The sequence below is a fragment of the Varroa destructor genome, unplaced genomic scaffold, assembly GCF_002443255.2.
Source record: "Varroa destructor unplaced genomic scaffold, Vdes_3.0 BEIS01000003.1, whole genome shotgun sequence".
In the NCBI taxonomy this organism is placed as follows: Eukaryota; Metazoa; Arthropoda; class Arachnida; order Mesostigmata; family Varroidae; genus Varroa; species Varroa destructor.
The window spans coordinates 6742366-6769800 of NW_019211456.1; the positions used below are offsets into that span (position 1 = coordinate 6742366).

The following is a 27435-nucleotide window of genomic DNA, read 5'->3' on the forward strand; positions in this document are numbered from 1 at the left end:
CCTCCACAACCGCGCTGTCATCCATACTACGCCGTAGTCTATGGGCCGTCGTGTAAGAACCGCGCAACTTGTGTTTGCCATGTAGAGGAAAGTGTGCGAGAGTCAACAAAGCTTGTGGACCCTCCTCGGTACCCCGTTCCTGCGTGCTTTTAGCGCAGTTGTGGTCCACTGGGTTGGTTGCTGGCTTACATACAAGACGCTGGGCACCCTGGGGCCGAGAGAGATCGCTGCATTGCAGTCGGTCGCTGGACTACAGTTCGGTTTCTTACTTGCTTCGTCTGTGGAGCAAACGCTGCGATATCCGTACAGAGGTACTGCATGATCGTGTTTATTTAGTGCATAGGGAAAAATACGATATGTATTACCTCCCTTAATGGCTACAACATTTAACTCAACTCAAAAATGGCAGTATTATAACATTGTAATACGGGTTTGCTCGGGTACTCACCAATGTTAACTTTACCAAAACTAGGGAACATGAATATTAGACGAACTAGTAGGTGTGCAAATCTAATTAGAGGTTATGAAATCTTGACAGATGGCCATAAACGTGGCGTTAGGAACCTGAATTACACGGGTTCCATTTTAATTTCACAGGTTCATGCAAAGTAGTTCTTTACGTGCGTACTTGCTGATCAAATTAGCACAGCAACGCTCTATTACGGTTGTTGACATTATCATTTTTTTTTCTTTATTTTAGTTTATTACACAATGAGTAGCATTCAAACTAAGTAAGATTCTTCGACTGCGTATTAGGTAGGCATAGAAATTTCGACCAAAACAAATGTGTCTAACGAGAACAAAAAAGTCACTATGGCTGTTGTAAAGGAAAAGAAGCTTACTTTAGATATTTAAGTTGGAAATGAATTTATTTCGGGACCGAATATCGGGAAACTAACAGGTCGTTTTTATTTAAAAAGGATTGAAAAGCTCTAGTGGTTTAGCTTTTAGAGTTTATGAATAACAGTATGCCTCAGGGTTTTGTAGCGGGTGTCTTGGCTGGTTTAGCTAAGTGTACCGCCAGTACTATTATAAACCACCGCCTGACTACATGCCTTCTTCTACAGGAAGAGTACATCAATAGCATCAACAATGGCAGCAGCAGCACCAGCAGCTGCAGCAGTCTAGATGTAAACTCAGTATGCGTTTAGAGTAAGGGAAAGATCAAGAAAGTAGCTTTGTACCTATTCGACATCGGATGTTAGAACATTCATGTAAGTTTGGGCAATTTTGAAAAAGCCGCGTCCATTTATACATAATGCGCTTAGTAAAAATAGGCATCGCACCCTTCGCTCTCAAAGAAATGACGTCAAAACGTTTTTATATTTCGCGTTAAATACTCTATATAGTATTCCTCGTATTTTAGTATGTGTCTTTTTACTCGTTGCTCGAACTCGAATTCGTTACTACATATTGTTTTTTATTGCTGGTGTTCACTTTCAACAGTGCTTCGCTCTGTTATGTGCAAGATTTTAGATCGAGCTATAACGTTAGCGACATTGTATCCGCTCGATTTTCTATATACATTACATCATAATAACACTTGTTTCTTTACCTTTTTGTAGGTAAGTTTTAATCATTCTCTCTCTCTCTCTGAGAGGTACCGTTGCAGTGTAATTACGGATGTTTCGAAACGTCAACTATTAAGTAACGATATGCTAAGGAAAGTGTCTACATTTGTTGCATATACAGTTAAGCAAAAATCGGCTTTCACTTAGCGTATGAAAATATAACTTAGGGTGTAAATATATGCAAATATAAACCTAGGTTGTTTTTTGAAAGCCGTAAGGTTAGTAAACTGCAGCATCAAACAACTGTACCACACAATTCATGAGGTAACTCTGATCATGGTGATTTTTTTTCAGATAGTTTTTAGATAGAAGCTCCCATGCAGTAGGTACCGAGGTACTTTAAAGCATTCTCTTCTTTAGCTCCAGTACAACTGCAACCCGTTAGTGTTCCTAGCGAAGAATAAAGTGGAGGTACAGTGAAAGCTTTGCTCCAAGCTGAACTTCATTTGGCAAAATTTTGATCCCCGCTGTCAGTGGAGAGTCAAGTGGCAAAAAAGTACATAAGACCGAGTACTACATTGAACAGGCTTGAGCTGAAGCCACAACAATATGGATGGAGCAGGCCGTATCAGTATCAGAACACCAGTGGTAGTAGTAGAGCTAGTTGTAGTCGAATGTAAGTAGAAGGGAGACGCATGGAGAGTTGATGCATCAGCGACACCGGCAATGACGGCGCTGCCAGCTTCGTTGAGAAATTGAGTATTCTGGTCCACTTCGGTGCTATGCCGCGCGACGGTCGACGCAATACTGCTGAATGCAATGAAGGTTGTGGATTAGATTGTTGTGGACGGAGCAAGTGAGGTGGAGCAGGAAAGGTCAACTAACCTTTAAGGCAGAAACCCCCTATTGTCTGTCTTTTTTTTCGTGCTTCCTTACGCTTGTGCCTACTGTCGAACGAGCTAACGCTGGCGGTGGTTGCCGTAGGGGCTATTGGTGGGTTGTGGAAGCTCTTCCTGCCTGTCTCAGTGTGTCGTTTTCAGCAACGCATTTTCTCTCGTTTAGAAAGATATCGTAAGGTCAGGAGGCCAGGATGAGCTGCTGAATCGAGTGAAGCTGAGCTCAGATTTAAGTTCAGTTGGGCTGTGGGATTTGTTGCTTAGTATGGAGCTCACATCGACATAAACTTTGATTTTAGACAGCAGCTGCCCCGTCCTTAAAACTCCGTTGTTTGCTACGTTTTCCAGCACCATCTTTGTTCGGAACCGGCAGCCTCCACGGTCGCCCCCTCAATCGCCTCTGCCCGTTCGTCTCCACCCACTCATCTGCCTTCTCGGTTGGCGGCGTCCCGTATTCTTCGCGTTGCGTACCAGCCGACCTGAGACTACTACTCTATCCCCTTCTATCTTCGACAGAGTGCTCCCGCGTGCCGTTTGTCCTTCTTCACCGAAGTGTTGGCCTAGGCCAACCGGCTAGCTACTATGCGTTCCTTGCTCCGTTTGAGAGCCGACTTACGGTCCACCGCTAGTCGGTTCTGTGCGTTTCATTGTATAGGAGACAGGATGGGAGCTATACGTAGGCGATTTCGCGTACGCGTTTGTGCTGTTACTGTTGCTTACAGTTTTCCTTGCGGCGCCGGCTGCCATTCGTGGTATCTGCCAGCCATTGTGAGCTTTTTTGATAGGGTAGGTTCCTTTGGGCTATGGATTGAGTCTCCGCCGCCACAGATCTCTAAATTAATGTTGCGTTCTTCGTCTTCTTCATAGTCGTGGTCCGTCCCTAGGTGGAGACGAGAGGAAGATGGGGTGATTCGTTTGTCGTGCAATGGAGACTATCGAGATAAGCTCCGTGCGGCTTCCTGTATATACTCCCTATCAAGTAGCGAGTGCGAGCCCAGATTCGCATGCTGTGTGGGTGTGTTTGTATGCACATGTAAGCAAGTGTGGAATGGGGAACTACTGCGAGGCTATCGATCGATCAGCACTGGTTGACTTGAAGCTGGCGCAAGCAGGGTTAAAGAAGCGGTAGAGCCGAGTGGGTTGCGAAGTGTGACTGGAATCGGAACAGATGACCCACAAGAGACTTGAAAACCATTTCACCGCCTTGACCGTAGATGGCAAAACCTTGTATGAATTAGCATATACATGAGTGAAATAAAAAATAGCATAATACATAAGTGAAATGATGGCGAGCTTAGGGAGGCGGACAAGTTGGAGTTTTGTGACTACTGGGTGGACCGTGTTAATGCAATTGATGTTAAGATGTTTCCGAAAGCTTGTCCAACTAGAATTACGAAACGACTCCTTGATCGTAGCGGAAAAATCTTAGCCTTTACTATTTACCTATTAGGGTTGTTGTTTTCTTTGTTCATTGGCGTACGTCGATATATGCAATCACAAACGGTTCCGCGTAAGAAATAGATTGTGTATCGTTTCAAGCTGTTACTGGACGAATGAGAAGTAGATATAGCACATACCATTGAAGATACAGCAAGCATCGTCGCGTCGAAAATTCTCTGACATTGCGTATTTGAAGCCTATGATGATGCTGGGCTGGTATTGAAGATGGCCGCCTGAAACAAAGTTCCTGTCTGCTTCGAATTGCGAATATCAGCAGAATAAATTTGAACGTCGCGGATTTTCCGTGGAAAGGGGATGCGTCAATGATTGCTGTGTAGGATTTTTTTTCGTTTGTGCCTTATTAATATTCCTATGTTTGGAAAGAACGCAGCAAAGTAAACTAAACTAGCGCGATTAAATAAAATAATTGTAGTCTGCTGATTATGCATCCCAATTTCCCTGTGAAAAAAAGGGGTGCTTTAGGGTGACCCCGCTGTTCGAGGCACGAGGATGCTTCGCCAGGCCAGTGCTTCTTAAAAACACTATTTGAACAGTAAGAAGGTATTTCACTTTAGAGGGGTATAGAGAATACGACAGATACTAGGAGTTAACGGAAAAACGAAATAGAAGTCCGAGTGTTGTCCTCGGTCCTTGAGTGAACAACTAAAACTCTGCAAGGTTGCAATTTCTGAAAACGTGTTCTCATATAGTGGGCTATGCGATAACGGGGTAACTGCTCCCCTGAATACTACCTCTGATAGTACCAGTTGTAGTGCTAAAGAACACCAGCTTGCCGTCCAAAGAGGATCTTATTGGCTGGAGAGCCGAGGCACTACCCAACCAAGTGGAGAATAAGGTTAGGGGAGAAAAGAGCTTATTTAATCGTACGTTGCGCGTGTGCTGGCTGAGACTCTCTGACTGCCGGACCGCCTGCTGTGAATTCCCCTTTGCCCACCAACACGCCGAGGATGCATCGGTGGCAAAGGGTTCGGCGTTTTCCAACGATGGCTGCTGCTGCTAGAGGGTGGACCACTCGCATGTCGACCATTGTAGGGCCCGATTGCCTGCAGCATCCAGTACAGCGATATGTTCACTCCGTTCAGTGGCTGTACGCCCGACAGACAAGCCATGCGGCTAGCTGGCTTCTTTGAGAGAGCCAGGCACAAAAGGCGAGAGTGACAGTACAAACGCTGCAAGTCAGCATTTCTTCTTCAACGGAAAACTGAAGATGTCTGCTAGCCGCAAGAGCGGCCAGCATCAGTGCACGTTAAGTAGAATATTTCTCGTCTCCAATTTAAATGCTTGGTTAAGTCTGCTGTCGTAAAAAGCTGGAACACACACACAAAGCAACCAGATATGAGAGATATACGCAAAACGTCCGTGGCTATCGGGCAGAACCCGGGACTGTCCATGGGGAATAGGGTAACCTCGAAAAAAATCCATGATATCAGACCCCTGTTGAATATGAAGTCATTCCCTTCAGAACAAAGGTCCGGACTAGTAATTCTCCGCCGAGGAGGCGTCCCAAAAAGTCCAGACGTCAACGTTCAGGACTGTGGTTATAGTATATGGCTTCAGAACGACAATAGAATACGGCAGAGGAGAAGAGACGAAAATCAAAGCTTGCCGTGCTTATACGTGCCATATGAAGAGAAAGATAAATTTACGATAGTGTGATTTTGGATATACGTTATATATGTATGCTGCGCATTTTGGTACGCGAATACTGCTTGATTTGCGCCTAGGACTGATACAGGGGTTGGCGGCAAAAATCTAAATTTTTGTGAATATTACGTCCAGTAGAACGGAAGAAATAAACTGATCAAATGTAAAAAGATTAGATTTCAAATACGATATTCGGCATTTTTTTTTTGCAAAATCCAAGCTGTTCGTATACAACAACAAAGACATACTTTTCTCCAGTAACTTTGCTTCGTCACACTCTTATGGCACTAGGACTAAAAAAAATAAATTATCAAAGCATACAATTGCCATTTTCGAAGAATCCTGCTTTGTCACGCCAAAATAGTAGTTAGTTTTTTTATTGTATTGTCCTATTCTCTCCTATTGTTGCCCTACAGCATATTATGAGGGTTTGCAATTTTATGTCCGAAATCTAAAACGCTATGTGCATATCATTAAATAAATCCTGATATAACTTGACTTTATTATGTCAATCTTAATTTGAGCTTATGTAATTTCAGTATAAGATGTAATTGTTAAATCACACGTACCTTTATGTGTAATTATCGCCTTTTGGTACATGTACGGTTGGTAGAATGCTACTCAACAAGCTGACTAACCTTGTCAGCACCGTAATCCACACAGTAGTGTTCAATTTTCGCCAGTATGAGCACTTGTTCTTCGGATACTCCTTTGCTAAAACGTCCTCTCGTACTAATACAATTCTATGAAGAAATTTAGGTGGCTTCTGAAGATGGACAAAGTGGGTTCAACCGCGGTCATTTTAGTATGTCCTAACCAATGTCATGAAGTTCAAGTTAAAAAGAAACAGCGAATGAAAATGGGTTTACAAAGTAACTTGTCCTGCCATGATTTCAGACGCACTAGAGTGGCGCCTGCGCTAAGAGCAGTCAACCCGAAGGGCACATTAGGTCCTCAATCTGCAGGTGACAGCTCGGAGCGTTTGATTTCACGACGTACGCGCTTCGTCAAGCAGGGCCGACGAGAATTTTCTAACCAAGAAAAGAAGCCAGCTATGGAAGCAACGTGTGGGCGAAGGATTCCTTGATGAAGAAACCCAGCGAAAAGAATACTTGTCTGAAGGAATTGTACAAGGAATATCATTTACAAAGTGGGATTGAAAAACGAAGGGAATTCGGTACAGATCAGGGCAAAACAAAGTGACAAGTTGAAAAAAAAATTGTTTTCGGGGCAATTCCTGCTTCAAAGTTAGCAGTTTTGACTGAAATAATGTTGAATGCGGTGTATGTTTCAGCGCTTGGCAGTGGCCGATCATTTGACAACATCAGAGTGTTGCTTGTAGTCAGCTTGAAGGAGCATAGACGTAAAATTCAAAGATAGTACGTGTAACCTAAAGAAACCATTTCGAGCGTCTGCTAAATTTTCGAAATACCGATACCAATAAATTTCTGTCGTTATTTAAATCGGTCCTCGCGGAAGAGAAAGCCCAGCCTCCTGCTACACAGCCGGACTGTGAGTTCCGTCATACTGAATACGGTTCCCAACAAGCTGCTAACACGTTGAACAGTGCCAAATTAAGCAAGCTGAGTGTTTTTCAAAGTTTGTGGCCATAAGTCTTCAGAATCTCTCCGAAAATTTGGCACTGACTGTATTTTGGAAAGGTAGTTTATTGTTAAACCAAAATTTCCAAACCTCTAAAATTTTAGCAGGAGATGAGAATACTACGTTTACCTGAATTAGTGTAACATATTTTTTCGCTGTATTTTAGCTGTTCATAATAAGATAGAGACTGCTTTCAAACTATGTTCATTATTCTGGCTTTATATTCCTCTTCGCTCGGAAAACGATATAAAACCACTGATGTTTTATCCAGTTGACTACATTACAAATTGTCACCATCGTTATTGTATTTGAGTAGCCACGAGCAGTGTTTTTCACTTTGCCATTTCTGAGACCTGGGAATATGTTAAAAGAGTTGAAGCAACCTGCGTAGGCCTGCGAGAAGTTGGCCGTGCTCGATATGGCCTGCTCTAGCATCGGGTGTAATGCCTGTACCACTGTGCATGTGAGAACTCGGTCGACAGTGACCGTAACCATGCAAGATTGAGGCCGCTATATCGACCATAATGTCAGTTGATGGTCCCAGTTAGACCTGGTACGTTGGCTGGGTTACCTATGATGTCGCTATTTAAGGTGTGGGACGATACTGATCACGGAGCGGTTTCCATGAAAAGGTAAAGCTAGGAAGCAGCAACAACCATCGGATGCCTAAGTAGGGTGTTCCCATAGCGACAGAGTAAGAAAGAAGACTGGGGACTAAAAGAGGATTGGAGCAGGAGGAATTTATTTTTCCTTCAAGTTTCTTTACTGTTTAAATATCCGTTTATGCTTAAATATAATATATTTAAAGGTCCAAATAAACGAACATTGGCTTTTTGGGATTTCTTTTGTCACTGCCGGAGGTAGACATCCTAGCAGTAAAGGTGTTTGCGCAATAATGCTAAGTGAATTGGAGGACGTGCGAATTAAGGCCAAGCTATGGCTGGCTTGCATATGAGTCTCTGACTAGTGTTGACTGAAAGAGCCGTTAGACGTGATGGGTAAACACAAAGAACATTCTTGGATAGGAAGTGGCAGCTGATTCTTATTTTAAACGTCCAGTCAGTAGCTATCAATAACAAATACCACTCATATTAAGTATATGAGTGTGAACTTATGAATCTTCTCAAGGGAAATCGTCGTGATATCATAATACCCTTATAACGAAAAGCACAGTGATGAATATTATGTTACAAGAACACTGTTACCAAAACATAGTAAAATTCAAGTTCGCTTAAAAATATGCGATTGCAGATTAAAATAAAAAGACGCATAATAACGACACGCAAAAATTTCTATTACACTCTTTTGGAAAATCGTCCTTCTATGTTCTGTTAATAATTGTTGAGAACTCACAGAATTGGGCTACCAGCCGCCTTGCGAGGTACAATTTTTCAAGGTTTCGATCTTGTATCTCGCACACTTATTGATTAGAATTGTTTTGATTAATTAAGTATTTGGTAATTCTGTCGTTATTATGTAACCCACATGTTGAGCGTTTCGCTCATTTGTGTTTATAAATTATAAATTAGGTGAGAGGAACATTAGATTAATGCCCAGCTCTAATCAAACCATTATTACGCACTGGACTCCTATTGTATTCTTCAATATTATACGGAAGTTATCCGCCACCTAATGAGATTTTCTCTGCGGTCGGACGAAACAGCGTTCGTTCCTACGTGTACGGCATGACCGCGCCGACTGTTGCGTCCTGGAAGCACTGCTGGCGTTGGGTGATACCTAGCCGTGGCTAACGAACGAGCGCTGCTGTTGTATCTGCTAGTGTCGTGGGACAATCGATCTTGTCGACTTTTCATTTACTAACTCGGTTGCGATTTACCAGCGACACAATCGCTCCTAAAAAAGCGGCCTTGTGAAGCAAGCATGGTCTTTTCCTCCACAGATCGTTTCCCCTTAATTCCCCACTCTTTGTGTATCATTCTCGTGCTTACCTTACTCCCGTTCTCTTCCAGCCCCACATCGACGCGTCCCCCGAGGGCTTTGGGTACCCTAAGGTACTAATAGACAGAAGAGTTGATTTGGGAGTGTTTAGCAACAAATAGGATCGTCGTTGGTGTGGTCTTGACAGTTCTGCTGCCGTTGACCGGTTTATAGCAAGATTGTGTGGAGTCTGAGATTCTTCCATTCCATGCCATTCTTGTCAAGCTTCTCGCTTTTCTTTCCTTGTTTAGGTTACTTGGGAACTGTGCGGCTTAGCCCGCAGTTAAGGTTAGCACAGACGTGAGACGCTGATCAATCATCTTCCGTTCTCGCAGAATAAAATCAAATAGAAGTAGCGTACGGTGTCTACCTTACCGACAAATACAGCCGGTATCAGTGTTACTGCCGTGTAAAGTTGTTATGCAGTTATACAGAGAAGGCCTTACCTGTAAGGCGATTCAGTATCGCAATTGTTTACAACAGCTTCTTAAATCAGATGTCGTAATTCCTATATCATTTTTAAATTGATTGAATTTTACCTTTTTTTTTTTCCAGCCTACTCTCTAGATAAGAGAACTAAGACATTTTAAGATTTAAACATTGTTTAGCTTGGACATTGTGCTGTTTAGGAGAGAGATATACAGGGCACGCATAAACATGCACGGTTAGTGTTTAGGGATGTCTTTATTGAACAGCATTCATTAGTTGCTTCAAGCCATTGTGTCGCCTAGTGGGATTTGTTGACTTCTTTCCTTACTAGTCATTAATTTGAATTCCTATGGCGGACATAGTATCTATTCCCCCTCGGTGGGGATTAGATTAGCGTCTTCATCCGTTTTCCATCCAAGCTAGTATCATTGTCGCAGTAGGTTCATTGAAGGAATTTTTCGCAACGCTCTCTGTCGAGTGTTCATAATCACTCAAGCGTACCCCCCCCCCCTCCCCCTTATTGAGGTATACTCATTTATACAGTCACGATTACATTTACCACCGTGCGGAAACACACACACATATATATCTCTACATAGGTGGGCCAAACTGCAAGCTGTTGGTGAGGTTTCGATTGAATCTGGAATGTTTCAGGCGTATCATTATAGGTTTGTCAATATGGAATAAAGGATCGATTATAAAATAAGAGTTAGGCTTTATACAAGGAGTCGAATGGATGCCGATTCGAGGAATAGAACGTGCTATATATAATGAGGTCTGGCTCGACTGACAACTTTCAGATTTTTCAGACACTTCTCTGATATTATTCAATTGATTGTGACTTGAATGCTCGCTGGACTAATGCATTGCTAGTCCTATTGCTATCTATTTCATTGGATTCGAACATGTTAATTTGGTAGCCCCCTAGCTCCATTTATCCCACTCGAGTTAGTCATGGAGAGGAACTTCCTCAAAAAGAAAGTCTATACTTCGAAGCAACACCTTTAATAGCACCGTGCGGTGACAATTTAGAAATACGTTTTTCTATAGTTTCTTTAAAAAAACCGATGGCAAATTATGTATGACGCTTTCCAGCGGTCCGTATCCTTCATTTATTTTCTACAATGCGGATACGTGTGCACGACCCATTGATAACCTTGAAGCAGCCATCCCTGGTGTTTCTAGCCCTAGTGTTGAAAGTGACCAAAAAAACCTATCATCATTTGCTACTCTATCTTCTCTAGTAAATGTCTATACAGAGTTCATTGTATGTATTGGCATCCAGACGCATCTCAGATGTGTGATAGTATTTTTGGATAGTTCGTCACGTAGCCGGTCCCAGTTAACGTCAACAATTAACTTCCTTCATATATTTGCCAATTTACTTCAACTTTGCAGTCACAAAAGGATACGATCCTGCAATTGGTAATTGAGGGCGGGCAGATAGGTGATATTTGACGTATTAGAGTAGTGATTACGTTCCTCATGCTTTCATATACAAAGTCGTTCGTGAAGTGAATGCGATCAGCGGCGCAAGTCAATTCGTCGTCGTAGCTAGATTTGCCATGGTATGCGTCATGCCGAAAGACATTTTGTTGTTGCGTGGGTCGTTTTGGAAAAAGCGTGGGACGTTGTCGGGCCATGTAAAATGATGTTGGCAATGTTGAAAGTGATGTGAAAGTACTCAAATAAATACAACACTAATTCCGTGTGCGGCTATAGTTACATTTCACTCTGCAACCACAAAATTATTGTTACCTTCCTGTCTGCCGGTTACCACTCCACTAATTATGCCCATGCGCAGGACGTCAATAGTGTCGCAATGATTTTTATAGCCTCTTCTTGACAACGCTTAGGGGCAGGAAAGCAAAGGAATCATTTCAAAAAAAATTCTTGCAGACCACAACATTTTGTGACAGGACGAAATTTGTATATATACATACATATGTATTGTAAGTATACTAAAAAATGGCAAAGGGTTGCAATAAAATACAGGTTAAAAGTTCACAGCTATCTAGGGATTCATGGTTTTTAGAATTTTTATTATTAAACGCAACATGCGGGGCGTTTGACACCAGGTATAGACCATGAAAACTAGCTACACAAAAATCTACAATAGTTCTAGGCCAGTTATGAAATCAGTCAAATTTCCGTGTACGTTACGTTATTTCCCCTGACAAAAAGATTAACCTATATAAAGCATCACCTTCTAATCTTTGGTAATACACCTAATCAACGTATGCAGACTGAACAGGATTAGTTATATGTAACGTGTGTCGTTTATATAGCACCCTTCTGCATGGAGCCGCTGCTCAGACACCAGCAGAGTACAAAGTTCTACTTAGTGGCCTCTAGAGGAAGAGACCTGAAGGGTCTATGAACATTTCGTACCAGCAGCGGTGAAGTCTTCGCTCGTCGTTGCAATAAGCCGTTGCGTTCTAATTGATGCTTGGATATGACTATCTTGCATTTACTGAACAGAGTTGGCGTTTTTATATAAGGGCCCGAAGAGTTACGGGTAAGCTGGAGGTTGGTTCAATTACCTAGTCACTACCAATTCTCTATACTGTGCTACTACTATATAATATTATTCGTTGCCATTTCCCTGAGCCTAAGCTGCTGCTGCTGCTGCTGCCAGATGGGACACGTGCGTCGGATTAGCAGGTCGACTTCTTGGTTCGTTCTTTTTATCTGTTGTGCACTTTTTGCCCCAGCCCCTGCTGTTCTTTATCAGCATCAGAGTTGACTTACACTAACCTCGGCATCCCCTTTGCCTGTCTCTAGTTTCTTGCGTCTCCTTCGCGCGAATCCTTAGAGAAGCTCAACGAACGCTACTGGTTGAGCTCACTTAAGCCAAGCTCTTTCGTGTTAGAGCTGACCAATTATCCACTTCAGAGAAGAAAAAGACGTTGTGGAAACGTGCGCGTTTCTCAAGCGACACGACGCGATGCACTACTCGACGCTAAGTGACGCTTAAATTAACTTCTTACTGTAGAAGCGATGTGTGCTGGCGCTCGCCCAAACCTAGTAAGTCCGTTCAACTGGTCTATTTAGATGTGACCAGCCCGACCACTACACATATCATGACTAAGGATGTTTCGGGTAACTAAGAGAGAAGTTTATACGCAGCGTTGTTCTAACCAAGTATACGGGGCATATGGAAGGTAGTCCAATGGTGAGAATATTTTATTACGTGGCGCCATAGTGAGTGGACGGCGGTTCGTAACAGTGGGCGTAAGGACTGTGCCACTATCTGCAAATTTACATTGCGCGCTACCAGAATAAGTCAATACGCTGTTGACCGCCCGCTAACCCACTGGCTACCTAAGGCATCGCCGAAGATGGATAGTAATGAATTATAGATTGCCTAGCAATGTGACGTCGACGAAGACAACGAACGCGCGAACGCCCAGAACAATAATCGATCCTGCGCGTATCACAGTGTTGATGTGATTGAAAAGGGCGGGGAAAGCCTTTCATGATAATGACGGCCCGCCTGACGGTGATTAAAGAATGCAAGGCCAACCTTCGATGGCCTATCCCTTTCTCAGACAAAGTTACATTGCGCGAATCTGTAACCTTCAGCACAAACCTAAACTGTCGTCCTTTTTTCTGTGTATTTGCCACTGTTGTTTTTCATATAATCTATCTTTTAAGTTTATCCATGTATTACACTAATACGTATCCTACGTGTCTATACCAGCGCTGACCCTCTAGCCCTGATAACCATTTCCAAGCGCCAAATACAGACAAACTGGATAACCAATAATGTTTTACATTGTAATATACAATAGTACAGTGGATCGGTAGTACTGTAGTTATACGAAATTGATTCTACGATGGACAATGCGCATTTACCTGAGTAATAAGTGCTACAGATATATGTACCTAGTGTTCTCGAAATAAAGTATGGATACGTTCGGTTTCAGATCAAGACCACCTTATGTATGTTTAATCTTAGGAGATAAATACGTTACGTTGTCCTAAGATAGTTCGGTACCATAGCCATTTTTATTTTTACAACTTAAAAACTCACAACCTTTGTTACGTGTTTAGCTTAGTTCAAACGCTTACCCATACTATGCTCAGTTTTAGTTAATGTCTCGTAATCTATACGCAAAGGACTAGGGACTGCATGAGCTCAACATTAATATATATTGCAATCAAATAGAAAGCGAAATCTGCCTTTTGATCTATGAGAGTGTAGGTTCATCTGAACGTGGTTCACAGTATAGTTTGTAGTTTAACTTAAGTTTGTGATTGTGAAACAACGTATCAGTATCGGTCTACCGAAACTGGGAAATATTCTAATTGGAAATCACGGTCCAACGTGTTTGATGCCTAATAGGAATTTTCTATTGGGTAATAAACAGACAGCTGTTCCGTAGTTCGTGCGTTTGTCGCCAGTTGTTCTATTGTTAGCGTGTAGTTCGCGTGTACATCAGAGGTAACATCCGTCTGAGAAGTCGAGCACGTCGTCATGTACCCGTTACGACCGCGTAGCATCCAGCCTCGTTTTGACTTTTTTTCCCCATTAGACTCTACGACTGGCCCCTAGAAACCGCTAAGTCCCCGTACAGGCTGTCCACAGCATACCATGAACACGAAGGCTGATGTGCCGCAGTCGAACGGAAATAGCGTCCATCTGGACATGCTGTTACCTCCCTCTCTTTTTCGTTTCCTTTCTTTCCTACGAAAGCGACGAAGGACAACATTCTCGTGAGCGGAATGAGTGGGGAATGCGATGCAAAAAGCAAAAAAGGACGAAGTACGTCACGGACGAATAACCTATAAAACAGCGTTATTGTACTCCCCAAGGTTGCGCTCACTGACTGCCCTTATGTGACTGCCCCACTTCAACAGCGCAGCACTACCCACTGTCCCATAAATATTCAGAATCTAACTCAACGCGTAACTTTACTGTTATGAAGTTTGTTTTGGGGCATCTTCGTTAGGCTGAGTTCGGTAAATTTATTCTGTCAAAGTCTCACTTTGACTAACAAAATCACTGGGGCGGGCAGTTGCAATTTACCAGTTATTTTCATAAGTGGGAAATTGGCGATCTCATATGCATTTAACTTTTGCCTTAAACTTCGACATTTGGTGAAATATTCCTCTGCATTCCAACTACGTCTGAAAAGGAAGGCGAAGGGGGCACCAAAGGAGCAAAGAATTTAATTTTGGGAAATGCGGTAAATAGATTAATACATCGGGTTGCAGTCTTGCTGGAAGCATGCGTTTACCCGTAATTGCATTGGCTAATTTATCCCAAATATTTGCTACTTTCTTCCTCTGTTTGTACCTATCACTGTTCACTTGCTGTATACCTACCGTTGGTGTTTGATGGTGGGGTTGCACATGCACCCAGACATCTTGGACTGCTTTCCCTTGAGAGTACTTATTATGGGGATAAGATTGAAAGCATCGCCCGCATCCATGAGGTTAGCCACGTAGGCTAGTGAAGGGTTTGTTTGGGGACTTCGGCAGCGCTTTGGTAGTGGTAACGCATGACGGATCGGCTAGTCCCAGGCTGTCAGCTTAGATCGTCCAGGCCAAAGAACAGGATCCCGAAGCCAAATGAAGCCTGCCAACATGCCAATTCTTCTAAGAAGGGCACGTGCACATCACACCCTTGCATCTATACATAGTGCATGCAGTGTTTCTTTGCTTACTACCGCTCTTCACCGGTGTCAGACTACAACTATGATGTGTGATATCCTCAGACAGCTGAATTAAACGGGGAGAAAGCAGTAACGTTTTGTTACATGTCTCCTCGAATAAGAGAGTAGATCTCATAGCGAAACCCGATGAGCTTGCCGATACATAGCACTAACGCCCTTCCGTAGAAGTGCTACCGAATTTTGAAGACTGTCAGAGGGCAGGAAGGGTTATCGCCTTGAGACGAGATCGACGCTGAATTGGTTTAAAGGGGAATGTGTTAATTGACCACAAAAGTCGCTAGCTGTTACACGCATGAGTACGAGGAAAATATTACGTCAGAAAAGACCAACACGTGTTAGAGCTAAAAATCTTAGCCGAAACAATCGTCTCTTGCTTTTACGGTCGGTACGAAATATCTGCATAAACTCCTGTGAATCAGGATTTTGTCAGCTCGAAAAATTGATGAAAACATGCATGAGGAAAGCTATTGTTTTTGGCAACCCAGCTGTTGTCACATATATACAATGTATACGAGCCATATAAAATAATCGTCTATAATAATAATGCAACCCATAGAAGGCAATTGCCGATATATATCTATATATATGGTTTGCTTTAGATTCAGGAAGAATATAATTTGGTGTGGTCCGCCAACGTTAATGTTGATCAGCTTTAGTAGGTTCATTCGGCCTGGCGGAATATTTATACGATTTACATTATTAGCTTTGTTTCATAGCTATTTATATGGTTCGCTGATTTGTGTGAGGTATTTAGTCTCGTACACATGCAAAGTTACTTTTTCCGTAGGACTGCCATTGGAGCCGTATAATTAGTAAGTTCATTCAATGGCGACAGCTATTATTGTTAACTTAGTGCTAATATATAACGGACAAAACAACGCGTAAACGTTACTCAGTGCAGTTCGTTAAAAAATCTGTTTCTCTAGTTCTCGAAATCAATATATAGTGTTTTTTGCCCATTTCCATTGTCTATGGGCGAAAGCGTTTCACTATCTGTAAGCCCCGGATAGATGCTGTAGGCAGAAAAGGTCTGCAAGCTTCTAAAAAGAATGGTCTAGTGAAAACTCGATGCCTTCAGGGCTGCCATCTTCTAACTTAAAGTTCTGGAGGCTTAACTAGCTCAAGGGTTATTAATTAATATGAATATTATAAGCTTTCCATTTTTTCACTGGGCGATGATAATTATGTTACTCATATTCCTAAGAGAGAATGAACGATTATTAGCTCGTCTATAATTAAGTTTGACTCTTAAGGAATTCACATCGGTTCTTGGAACGGGTTAAGATTGACAACCCAGTCGCATTTCTTGTTTTTATATATGTACACGCACGACTTTCTTATAAAAAGGCTAATTTCGTACGTTTCTAGGTAACAACGCGCCAATCAACTGATAGGATATTTCTAGCTAGTGCGGCGCCCACACGTCAGTATAAGATAACGTTATCAGTAAAAAGAAAAGCAGAGCTTACCTGAACGCCATGGTTCGTTTATTAAAAAGAAAGTATTTTTTCTTTAGGTCTTCTTCTCTAAAGGAATCTAAAAATAGAGGTCCACAGGTCCCTCGTAGAAAAGAAAATCTACAATAACAAATGGGAAATTTTGTCTATTTTTATTAATTTATTTGTGAAGCCTCTGACTGCTATCAGTGCCTGATTGCTATTACAGCCAGAATAACCGTCAGTTTACCCATTATGATAAGCAGATGAATATTGTCTGTTATCAACTCAGTGAACATATCGCTGTTCAGGAGTGAAGAATCCGTACAAAGCGAATCGAACAGTACCTCGACTACTACTTCCTTTGCAGCTTCAGTGGTCATATAAGGCTGTAGAAGCCTGTGTAAAAATTTATCTTAATTTCATCCCTGCTTGACAGAAAATGCCAGTGACTCGCAAGATGCCATCATTTACAGTTAACAGTACCAAGAAAGCTGTCTGCTGACTTGAAGTGCGGTATGATGTGTTTATTCTCGCGCCGGTATCGCATTGGGCGTCATGTAAGACGCAGGTTCAAATAGTATTATTGCTATTGCCGGCCAAGTGCGTGAACAGAGACACTAATCCATCCTTGAAAAATGTCGGGTTATACTTAATCGCAAGGTCATTTTCCACTAAACTAAGAAATGTAACGGGTTTTGGAATCCGCCGTCGAAACAGGAACTCCAAGGCACGATCCTGCTTTTTTACGCTTGAGGTTCCCCCCGTGGTTCCCAGATCTCTGCGCTTGAGTAGTACACACAGCAGCAGTAACTAAAGCGATGACGATGACGTGGTGATTCCGACAGTAATGGGGTAACGGCATCTACATGGATGGAATGCAGTAGTAATGCGTATCAGACATCGTATGGTTGTTGATACGGTTGGCTTACGTCGTCACCAGTGACCGTTTGAGAGGAGCAAGAAAACCAGAGACGGGGAAGCGTTCATCCCTCTGCGCTCCCCGCCACGCAGTTACAAGTTGGATTAGCTACGACGCGAGACAACATTGAGCTCAAAAAGGCCCTCAAGAAAGCACGAAAAAGGGTGAAGCGAATATCCTGCGTCTTGATGCTTCTGCCGCGGTAAACTGCCCGTTTCCTCGTCGAAGAGATGGTACAAAAGTGAGCTTGCGGACTGTGGAACGGCTAGCAACTGGTGGACAAAGCGACGAACAAACGAATGAACATAACTACTATGAAGAACCAAGCGAGAGAGTACCATTCAGAGATGGAACAACGGTGACCGTGTAACATGGCATGGGGGCCCGGTCGGGCACTGGAACAATGCGCGACCGGGCTGCCATGCAACCCGCATCGCCCTGACGGACTCAGTGTCCAGCACTGCCGCTGCTATGGCTGCAGTACTGGAGCCGTCGGTTTCCGTCATCCCGGAGTTCACATGGGGAATTTCGGGCGGCGGTCGCGGCAGTGGCACAGCAGTGGCGGCCTCTGCCTCAACCCCGCTGCCACCGCATTGCACGCGAAGGCCACGAGTTGTGAGCTGTGGAAGTGGCGGAGACGAAGCGCGAGGAGCGGGGACGGCTGGCAACCGTTCCTGCGATAGTAGCAGTGACCGTGGTAGTGAGGTTGCAGCTGGCTGTAGCAGCTGGAGTCATTCTCAGTGCCGAACTGGCAGTCGCGGTTGCTGCTGCTGTTGCTTGTGGTTTCTACTGCAGATGCTCAGCTGTCATACGAGGCATGAGTAACTGTATATGAGTATGTAAATGTGTAGTAATCCGCCACGCTTGCCATTTGACGTTACTATCATTGCTGTTGCTTCTGCCGTTATTGCCGTTCGTCCGCGATTGTGTAGGAGCTTCTGGATGGTTCCTGGTATATATATGACGGATGTGAGTGCTTGTACGTGTACTCCTCATATATCGTCGGGATCGTCTTTGTGCCCGGTTTTCTATGCGTCCTCCACTCTGTTTCTCTACCTCCCGCTTCTATCTCTCTCTCTGACTGTTCCGTTGTAGCAGTCGGATGTTTCAACAAAACAGCAGCGATGGCTCGATCTGCAACAATTGCATTCCTGTCGCGCAGATGCCATAGTCAACTTTTTTCAATTAGTCGTTTTACATCCTCTATCCTGCTTTGTGTCTATTCCTTTTTCTCTCTGTTGGCGGTAACAGTTTCCTGTTGTGGCTTAGTGAAAAGCACCTCATGGACGAAAAAGGCTAACTTTCTATCTCTGTACAGTGTCGAGCTGCTCTATGCGTTGCATGACCTGCGATTCTCTCTTGTCCGCGGATATAGAATATAGCATGAATGAATTTATAGTGTTGCCCGTGCTGCTAATAGTGCGTCCTCTGTGACCCGTGAATAATAATATAATACTCGTTGGCATGGCTCATGCGTGTCACCGTCCTCATCGGTTCAAGCTATCCTTGCCAATATTTCGTCTATATATATATATATATATATTCGTTACCATTGCGCTGGTCAGTACGGTCTCAACGTCATTTTCATGCTCGTTCATAACAGGATTGAGTTCGCGAAGATGTCCTGCATTACAGTATAAAGCAAGTCAATACGATATGACCGCATTTGTAGTAAACGAAGCCATACAAATAAAAGCAAAACGTTTTTCATTCATTTTTATCAGTTGTTAATGCTGGCTGATTCCTATCCCGACTGAAGCCAACTGCATAGCGTATTGCCTCTGGCAGTATTTTCTAGAACTCTGTTCAAGCGTCCGTGTTTGTGCAATAGCATACGTCAAAAATCAGTCGAAAACCGTCGAGGCGAAGCGAAGGATCAGTCAGTCGCTACTTTTCGAAGTGAACAACGAAGAGCGTTTGCTGTGGTCAAAGCCACGGGGCATAGCTATGGAGGTGGACGATCGTTTGAACCAATAGTCTCTTCAATTGTAGCGGCGACAATTTCGAATTGTGGGGCCGTTACTGCTGCTGCTGCTCCGTATAAAGTCATGTGGTTTTGAGAGCCCTTGATATAGTTAGTGGGTCGTGTTTGAGCGCGACTCTCCTCGATATACAAAAGAGAATGCGTGTGAACTCACTCGTACGACGCACGTTCGCGCTGACGAATACCTCGTACGGCGCTACACTGACGCTCCTCTTTTTCTCGTTCTCAATGTATACAGTATACATATAGGCGGGGGGGGGGGGGGGGGGTGGGGTAGCAAAGGATGAAGATCCTTCCGTTCCACTCGAGACCCTACGGTAGCGATTTCAAGTGGCTGTACTGTGTATATGCTCTACGAATGGAGGCACTTCACTCATGCGATTCATTTTCCCGCTCTCAGGCTCTTCGTTTCTTACGCGAACCTTTCCAAGGAACGTATTACACGGATTAATAGAAACGTCGAGCTAAAACTATTACAGTTATCGCTTTTTTTTTCCATTAATATCTGATTTCCTGTTAAATGTTACCCACACTTCCTTCCTCTCTAACAACGGTTATCTGGCCGACTACTTTGTGCCCATATATATATATATATATATATATATATATATAGCAAATGGGAGTCCTTCCACATTATATACTCGTTCTGTTTATGATCACATAGTTGACATTTATCTTTAGCTTAGATGTAACATCTTTGTCGTTATATGACCGCAATCGCGTTATCGCGTAATCGTGAAGAAGTGTGTTTAAGTTAGTAGTTATTTTATCTATCTGGAGAAAGTTCAAACTCTAGATGTTGAAATTAGTGGCGTCATAAAGAATGTAATTGAGTGGTACTTGTATTTTATTTTTAATGGTTATTTTTGGATAAATGCGTCTCCGTTACCGTAATGTCTCTACTGCTAACTCCCGATTTAGCGAAACAGACCGTTAGGCCATCGACCTCTTTTCTCGACCCCACATTAACGATAAGTAAATAGACCTAAGAGTCGATCGGACAGCAGTAGGTGTTTATTGTTAGGTTAGCAAATGTACCTTCCGAATCACGCGTCATTCGTCAGCTTAACGAACCAGTCGCGTAGTGTTCATTGTACATTACGTGCCTTAACTATGCTACCTGCAACTGAGAAACAGTTATACCTTGCTTCATGATGTCCAAGCTGAGAGCTGAGTGACGACTGCCAAACGTTAAGCCTTCGCAGTGCACAAATATTGAGTTTTCTTTACATAAGGATGCAGTATCTAAGCCTAGTGTGACAAAAATACTGACTGTACGGCATACCGGACGATGTCTTTGACGAAGAAGCCTGCCAGCTAGGGAGTAATACAGCGGCCGACGGAAACCCTAAGCGGCCATGCATGTGACGTTACGCACGAGCGTGCACTGCACGCACGTAACGACGGCTGATGCGGTTGGCACAACTGGGACTAGCCGACCGATTCGCAAAGACTACCCATGCGAATGACGCGGCGCCAGCACCAACGATAGCGGCAGACGCCAGGGTGCCTGATGGGGCGGTGCTATGGCTGCTGGAAGCCGCGGTCTTTTTACCGCCATCGACGATAGAAAGCTTTGGAGTGAAAGCTTGGATGCGCTTCGATAGCGCCAAATTGGAATTTTCAAAAGAAATAAGATTAAGGTTCTCTGTGCTAGAAAAGTCGCCGGATGAGAATGCCAGGAAGAAAAAGCAGGCAAAGAAATGAATCTGTTGTTGGAGCCCAGGGAATCTATGAGAGTATGCAGGTTGACGATGGAGTGCTCACTACCGCACTTCAGCTGTAAAGTGGAAATGCATCGTGTGGAGAAAGGGCATGAGCAAGGCTAAGAAAGTGGGCCTGCAATAAAACAGGGTAAAAATGTGTTGTTACCACTTCTATAGCCCGTCTGACAAATTGCCACAGTTGCCAAATTGTCGTAAGCAAGGCTAATTGCTGCACCAGCAAGATTTGTGCTGCCGAGCAAGGACCATTCGGCTAGACCACAGGCTACTACGCGCTTTTACATGAAGTGATACAAATGGAACCGCGTCGAGTGAGAGGCAGGGATGTTATCTTAGTTGCCTCTGACAGATCTGACTAATGATCGATTCTAGATCGTGATGATTGATAACATAGTCAACTTGTTAATGACGACAGTGATGTTTGGTCGAAAGGTAGAGGAAGTTGAACTTAATTACGGCTGGCTCGTCCGGCTGCCGTTACAAGGTAGGCGTAACGTTCAACTAGCATAAGCTGATGTGTCATTAGGTGTGGCTAGCATCGGGTGAAACTTCTATTTAGAATTGCTGTTCAATCATTTTCAACGTAGATTAAATCATAGAATGATCTTATCTCAAATAAATAATGAAGATATTCGTGCTTGTTAAGATTTGGTAGTGGAGGAGTACTTTAGGTTGGTACATTTGGCGTTGAGCTGACATAATACGTTAAGGGTTTCTTGGCAGACATCTTTAACCTCTGTTACCTCTTTCGTAGATTTTTTCTCTTTTGAAAGATTATATTCCTAAGTGTATCCCTTTTAAATTCGTTTTTATAATTTACTCGTAAAGCTCATGTATCGAGTGGTTTGCCAGGGCCTGTAAAGCTCCATTATTACATTAAATGGCACCTAATCATTGTATCTGATTCTTCTCAGAATGGTTATTGATTAAGTTACATAGACGGTTTTGTATACGTTAAGTTCTTGTATTGGTTAGGATTAATTTACCTGCTATGATGACCTTTTGCTAAGTCAACGCGTTTGCCTGAGCTCCGTCAAAAGGAACGATTTGTGTTGGTAAGTTTTACGAGAGTATATATCCATAGATTCCACATTTTTTGCATGATATTATTATGTGTTTAAACCGACAATCGCAAGGCGGCCTTCCTTCCTTCATTTGGTGTTTACTGCTACGAACGCCTTTGGGGTTTGCAGAAGGTTAACATTGGCCTGGCTTTCATTCTTCGATCTAATCGAATCAAGAAGCTTTTCCGGCTTCATCACACTTTCCTCCCACCAGCACTCGTTCTGTCCCCCCCCCCCCCACCTCCCATCTTTTCCTTTTCGCCCGTCCAATGATAGCACTGATGGTCGACTCTAACTCGGATTTTGCTGACCGTCGCCCGAACTAAAGGGTACCCTAGTGCTAAAAAGACTAGGGGAATGCTATTAGTATTCGAGGAAAAAGTGAAATGGCGGAAGCCCTGGTTAGAACGTCATGGTGGGAACGCCCAGAAAGTGATGGAAACGGACTTAAGCATTTACAACCTACGAAGACAACCTATGCAGCTTTGCCGGCTAGCCAAAATGAAGTGAAAAACCGGGTCGCGATAGACCGCATGCTGCATGAAGCTGTATGAGTTGTGTAGAAATGGCATTTGCGTTTCTGTGCATCGGTCGGGAAGTTAGTGATTGCGCTAGTGCCGAGCGATGTTCTCCTCGACACAGTGGAATGTCTGACCATAACGTTGCCAAAGAACGTAACGCCGGTACCACTAGGTCGGGGAACTAGCTTGAGCCACTGACTAAGTCAACGATTCGTGATTGCTGTTCGCGCCGCCGACGCCGCAGTCTACTAAGTAAGACTGCTTAGCATTCGTTGCTACTCCGGGTGCGAAGTGCGCTGGCTTCGAAGAGTCAGTCAGCGCCCGTTCAGATCACGGGCCCGAGATACGAGTATCGCAGAGAGGGAGCATCAGCTAAACAGAAGTTGAGTGCTAGCTATACAGCGCGTCAGTGAGTCCGCGCGAACGAAGTAGAGAAGAGAGAATCGCAGTGTGTTGAGTGCATGTATGAGCGTTACTACTATAAGCGAAGAAAAGGGGCGGCTGGTCGATGAACAGCGCTGCTTGCGGCCTGGTCGGAGATGGATGCGAGCCACTGGCCGGGGTGGCTAGGTAGGCGGGGGTAGTATGTGAATATTTGATCATCTTCCGACCAACAACGTAGCACGGCTACTGCTATTACTTGCGGCACCTACTGGAAAGACGCTGAAGGGGGTGCCAAAGTTGGGACCCAACGGAGTAGGCCCGCAACGAACGGAGTATGAGTGGAGACGGGGAACGGAAAAAAAGGGGAGCAAATCGGTGCTCGTACATTGCCAAAGCTACAGTCGACTGTTTATTACTTGTATCGTTGCTACTACTTGAAAGGCTTCGTTCGTTCGTTCGGTCGGCTTTTCTAGTTAGTGCTGCAACTGCCGCTGTCACTTGGTTGCGAGGGGGCTGTTGTTACGGTGACGACAGGCATAAGGAGAGTTCGCTAGCAGCCGACCGGCGGTAACGGGGCAATGTAGGACGATGTGAGCAAGTTAGATAGACAGGAAGTAATAGGCAATACGTTAATACCATGACTATGGTAATAATGTTTACTATTGTCGGCAGGTATAATATATTGTTTAAATAAGTTATGACTAAGTCTTAGCATCTGACATTAAAGTAATTTGTGCAATCCAGCAATTTTTCTTCAGCTTTCAATAAGTTGTTTTTTTAATCTGGATGTGAAAATTCCGTTTGTGAATAGCTGATCTATAGTTTGCGTATTTGTCACGCTATTATGGGACCTTGGACGGCGTTTTCTAACTGAAGTACTTGTTAAATGCTCGCATTTCCCTGCTTCCAGACTCTGCATCGGTACTTGTCTACATTGAGTACTTCGACTATGTAGTTAGCCTCGTACAAAATGCTTACGAAAAAACGTGGAGTTTTGCAAGGTAAACATTTCAATCCGCAATAGAAAGTCTTCAACTACTTGTCGATTTTAAAAGAAATGTCATTTCACTATTACATAGTAGCATTGAAGTGATTACTTCGACATGTTCCAAAAGTGTAGAATAGTACTTGTCTTCTCGTTGTTTCCTTTTTTCTTTATCCCATATCAGGTGAAGCCTTTCTATGACTTCTTTCGGCATTTCATGATTACCACATTGATCACTTTCACGTCGGCTTCAAGCAGGCAGCGGCAATACAGCATATTCTGGTAACTACGCTATGCTACTAACATCTGTCGTGTGCCAACCTATGTTTATAAGCGTGTACACCATGTGCCCATTTTTCAACTTCCCCGAACTTCTCGGATAAATAAACCCGCTCCCATCCTCATTTTCAATTTCCCGTTATTTATAAAGGAGATCGCTTCTAGTTGACGCTGTTGTTTCTAGGGTGCTTTCCACCACGGCGGATTCTGTTGTCTCCAGCAAACGCCCCGACTTCTTTGACCCTTTTGCTTACACATACTCACAGCCTCTTTTGTCCTTCGACCCCGATTTAAATATTCCTAATTAAAAGTATTAAAGCCGTTGCTTTTCGCGTCAGCTGCCACTTAGTACGCGGCGACAGCGGCCAGTCTGTGCTGCGTACGAATTTGTGCATGCGCTGATCCTGTGTGCATATATCTGACCTGATGAATGCGTAGGGTCTCGAGCATCTGCGGGATAGCGTGGCATACCCCTGCGACGGGACGACTTCTTCTGGTCAAGGCTGCGGGGATGCAGCCAGCCATCCAGCTAATCTCAACCAGGAGAGATCGGTGGCGAAGATTCGCGGTTTGAGGGAGGATTGGCATTAGCGGTACGTGCAAGCTTTGTCAGCGAAATTTTAATTTTGCCTGTGTTGGATGATCCTGCTGCTTCTGTTGTTGCAGCCTACGGCAAGCCACATTTACCTCAAACTGAAGAGTTTGAAAAGGATTGCAGGTCAGGATACTGAAGTAGCGTTTGCAGGGCAGGTTGCTTGTCACTGGAGTGTTCTTTGTTGTGAATGTTGGATAGAAGGGGATACGCGAAAACGACAGGAGTAAAATAGGAGGGTCAAAAAGATGACAGGGCTTGTGGGTTTCTAACTCCAATATCGCGTTATTCTAATTTTATACTTTTTGAACCGGAGTCGAGATTCGGCAATGATTTTGTTATCTACATTTCCCATCGAATTCGCAGTTCGATAGGTATAACAATGAAGAAGTTGTTTTGAAGGAGCCACAGCTTGCACTGTTGCAATAGAAGTGGTTGGGATAAGTGTTTAATCTATCAATTTAGACAAATATTGGCGTAGAGTGACGTTCAGTATTTATAATGTTGAGGAGGTATCGTCAAAGGTAGGTTTATCATTCAGGGATAAGTATGTTTGTTGAAGAACCTAGATTAGGCTACTCAGGTTAGTTGGAAACATAATTTGTTTAGTGGCGCTTGACTGGCGTTATTACACCTTGGTCGTGTATGGGCTGCTCTTTATTTGCGCAAATCTACAGCGAAGCCCATTGAAAGTAACGATGCGGGATTTTTTTAACCAGTAATTTTTTTTTAATAATTTTGTATTGTAGCAGTAATTTACTTGTATTCAATTAGCATCTGCCGAAATTTCTAACGACAAAGAATCAACACCGCCTAAAATTAAGCATTGCTACCTAGCCATCTTGTCTAAGATTGCTTAACGGGATTTCATAGTTAATTGTATTTAGCCGTTAGCCGGTTTGGTCTCAGAAACGTCTGCTCTATCTGTTGACTGACTTCGTGAGGTTGTGTGTACGAATGTGTATTTTAAGACGACGAGAACTCTGTTCACGTGATGGCAGCCGTACCGCTGCTGGTCGAGTAACCGCTACGAGGCGGCCGTCGAATTGAGTTGTTCTCGATCGTTCATTTTCCTGCAATGCGGTCTTCCTAGACCACGCTGGGTCCTGAGTGATTCTGAACCCATCGGGGTTGTATCCGCGTGTGCTGCCTATCGCATGAGTGGCGTGCTAGTGGAATGGGTATGTCTATGGCTGTCTGCGTTGTTGTTCAACTTGCCCTTTACGAAAACCAGTCTCGCGGCTTTTGATTTCCCCTGCGAGTGTATAGTCGAAAGCTGACGAAGTAGTGGCGGCAGAAAAATCTACCAGCTTTTCAACCTTATTCCATCGTCCAACTAGACCTTCACCGGCATATACAGCATAGCATCATCGAGTAGTTTAGATCACTCAGACGACTTTTGGGGGTAGTAACTCTATTTTTCTTCTTTTTGTTTTTTTTTCTTGCTTTGCTAGCTACTTTTAGTCGATGCTTTATAGCCAAGCGACCAGCTCCGAAAAGGCAGGCTGTCAAGCAAGTCGAGTCACCAGCAGTGGCGGTCGACCCACTTGGTGGTTATCGGAGGTCGTGTATTTGTTTCGATAGGCTGGCATCGGTGGGTTTCTCGAAGGTGGGACAAATAGTTTGGGGTAAGGGGTAACAGGACAACGGAAAGGCAACCGGACGACGGTTAGAGTGCTTTTTCGCAGTCTAAAGTCGAACAGCAAAGCAGCGAGACAGAATGTCATTCGTCTGTCTATTGCTTTACCTATCGGTTGTTCCCAATCGAGACGAGTTTTCCAACGAAAGCGCCTCTATATCCCGTCTCGAATTTGTTTTTATCGTATGTCGACCGTGTTGTTATAGTTTGCTGTTATTATCCCATCAATAAGGTATATATGATAAAACAATATAATAAGTTTAGTTTTTGAACGAGCATACATGCGATTGTAGTATTTCTATGAGCGTTCGTTTTTGTCATGACTCAGCATACTTGTTGTACCTGATTTTGCGTGCATTTAATAATAACTTTTAATTAGCTTTTTCAAAAATGAATTATATGTTTATGTAGACACATGGGCCTAACCATAGTTCCTAGACGGAAGTTAAGCGATCATTTCAGGAAATCATCCAACTTTGTCTAACAAAGACCAACATATATTGAGGAACTGCGTGTAGATGATTTCAGCTCTTTAACTTCTGTTGCTGTGTAGTCCTTAGAGCAACCCACGACAATATGAATGACTACTTGTTCATCTCGTCCTGTCAACAGCCTCTTGGGCGCTACTCTGTCCAGCCGTCTGCCTACGGATAGATTTCTTCCTGATGGTAGTGGTGCGGTGGCTAGTCGGCTCCTGTACCTTCCGTCGGTTCCTTCGGGCCCATGAAGGGTGAGTGGAAGTG

General features: G+C 43.6%; 1 protein-coding gene across 3 annotated transcripts in view; it reads left to right on the top strand.

Annotated features, from left to right (window-relative positions):
* Nucleotides 1–27435, top strand: part of LOC111246315 (SH3 domain-containing kinase-binding protein 1-like) — a 382729-nt gene that overhangs the window by 11646 nt on the left and 343648 nt on the right. The window contains exon 1 of one of the 3 annotated variants that reach the window (XM_086984288.1): nt 21619–21712. The exons of the other annotated variants lie outside the window; for them this stretch is intronic. Coding sequence (XP_086840414.1) covers nt 21634–21712 — 79 coding nt within the window. The 5' untranslated portion in view covers nt 21619–21633. Of the gene's footprint in view, nt 1–21618; nt 21713–27435 lie in introns of those variants that run through there. 3 annotated transcript variants of the gene reach the window in all.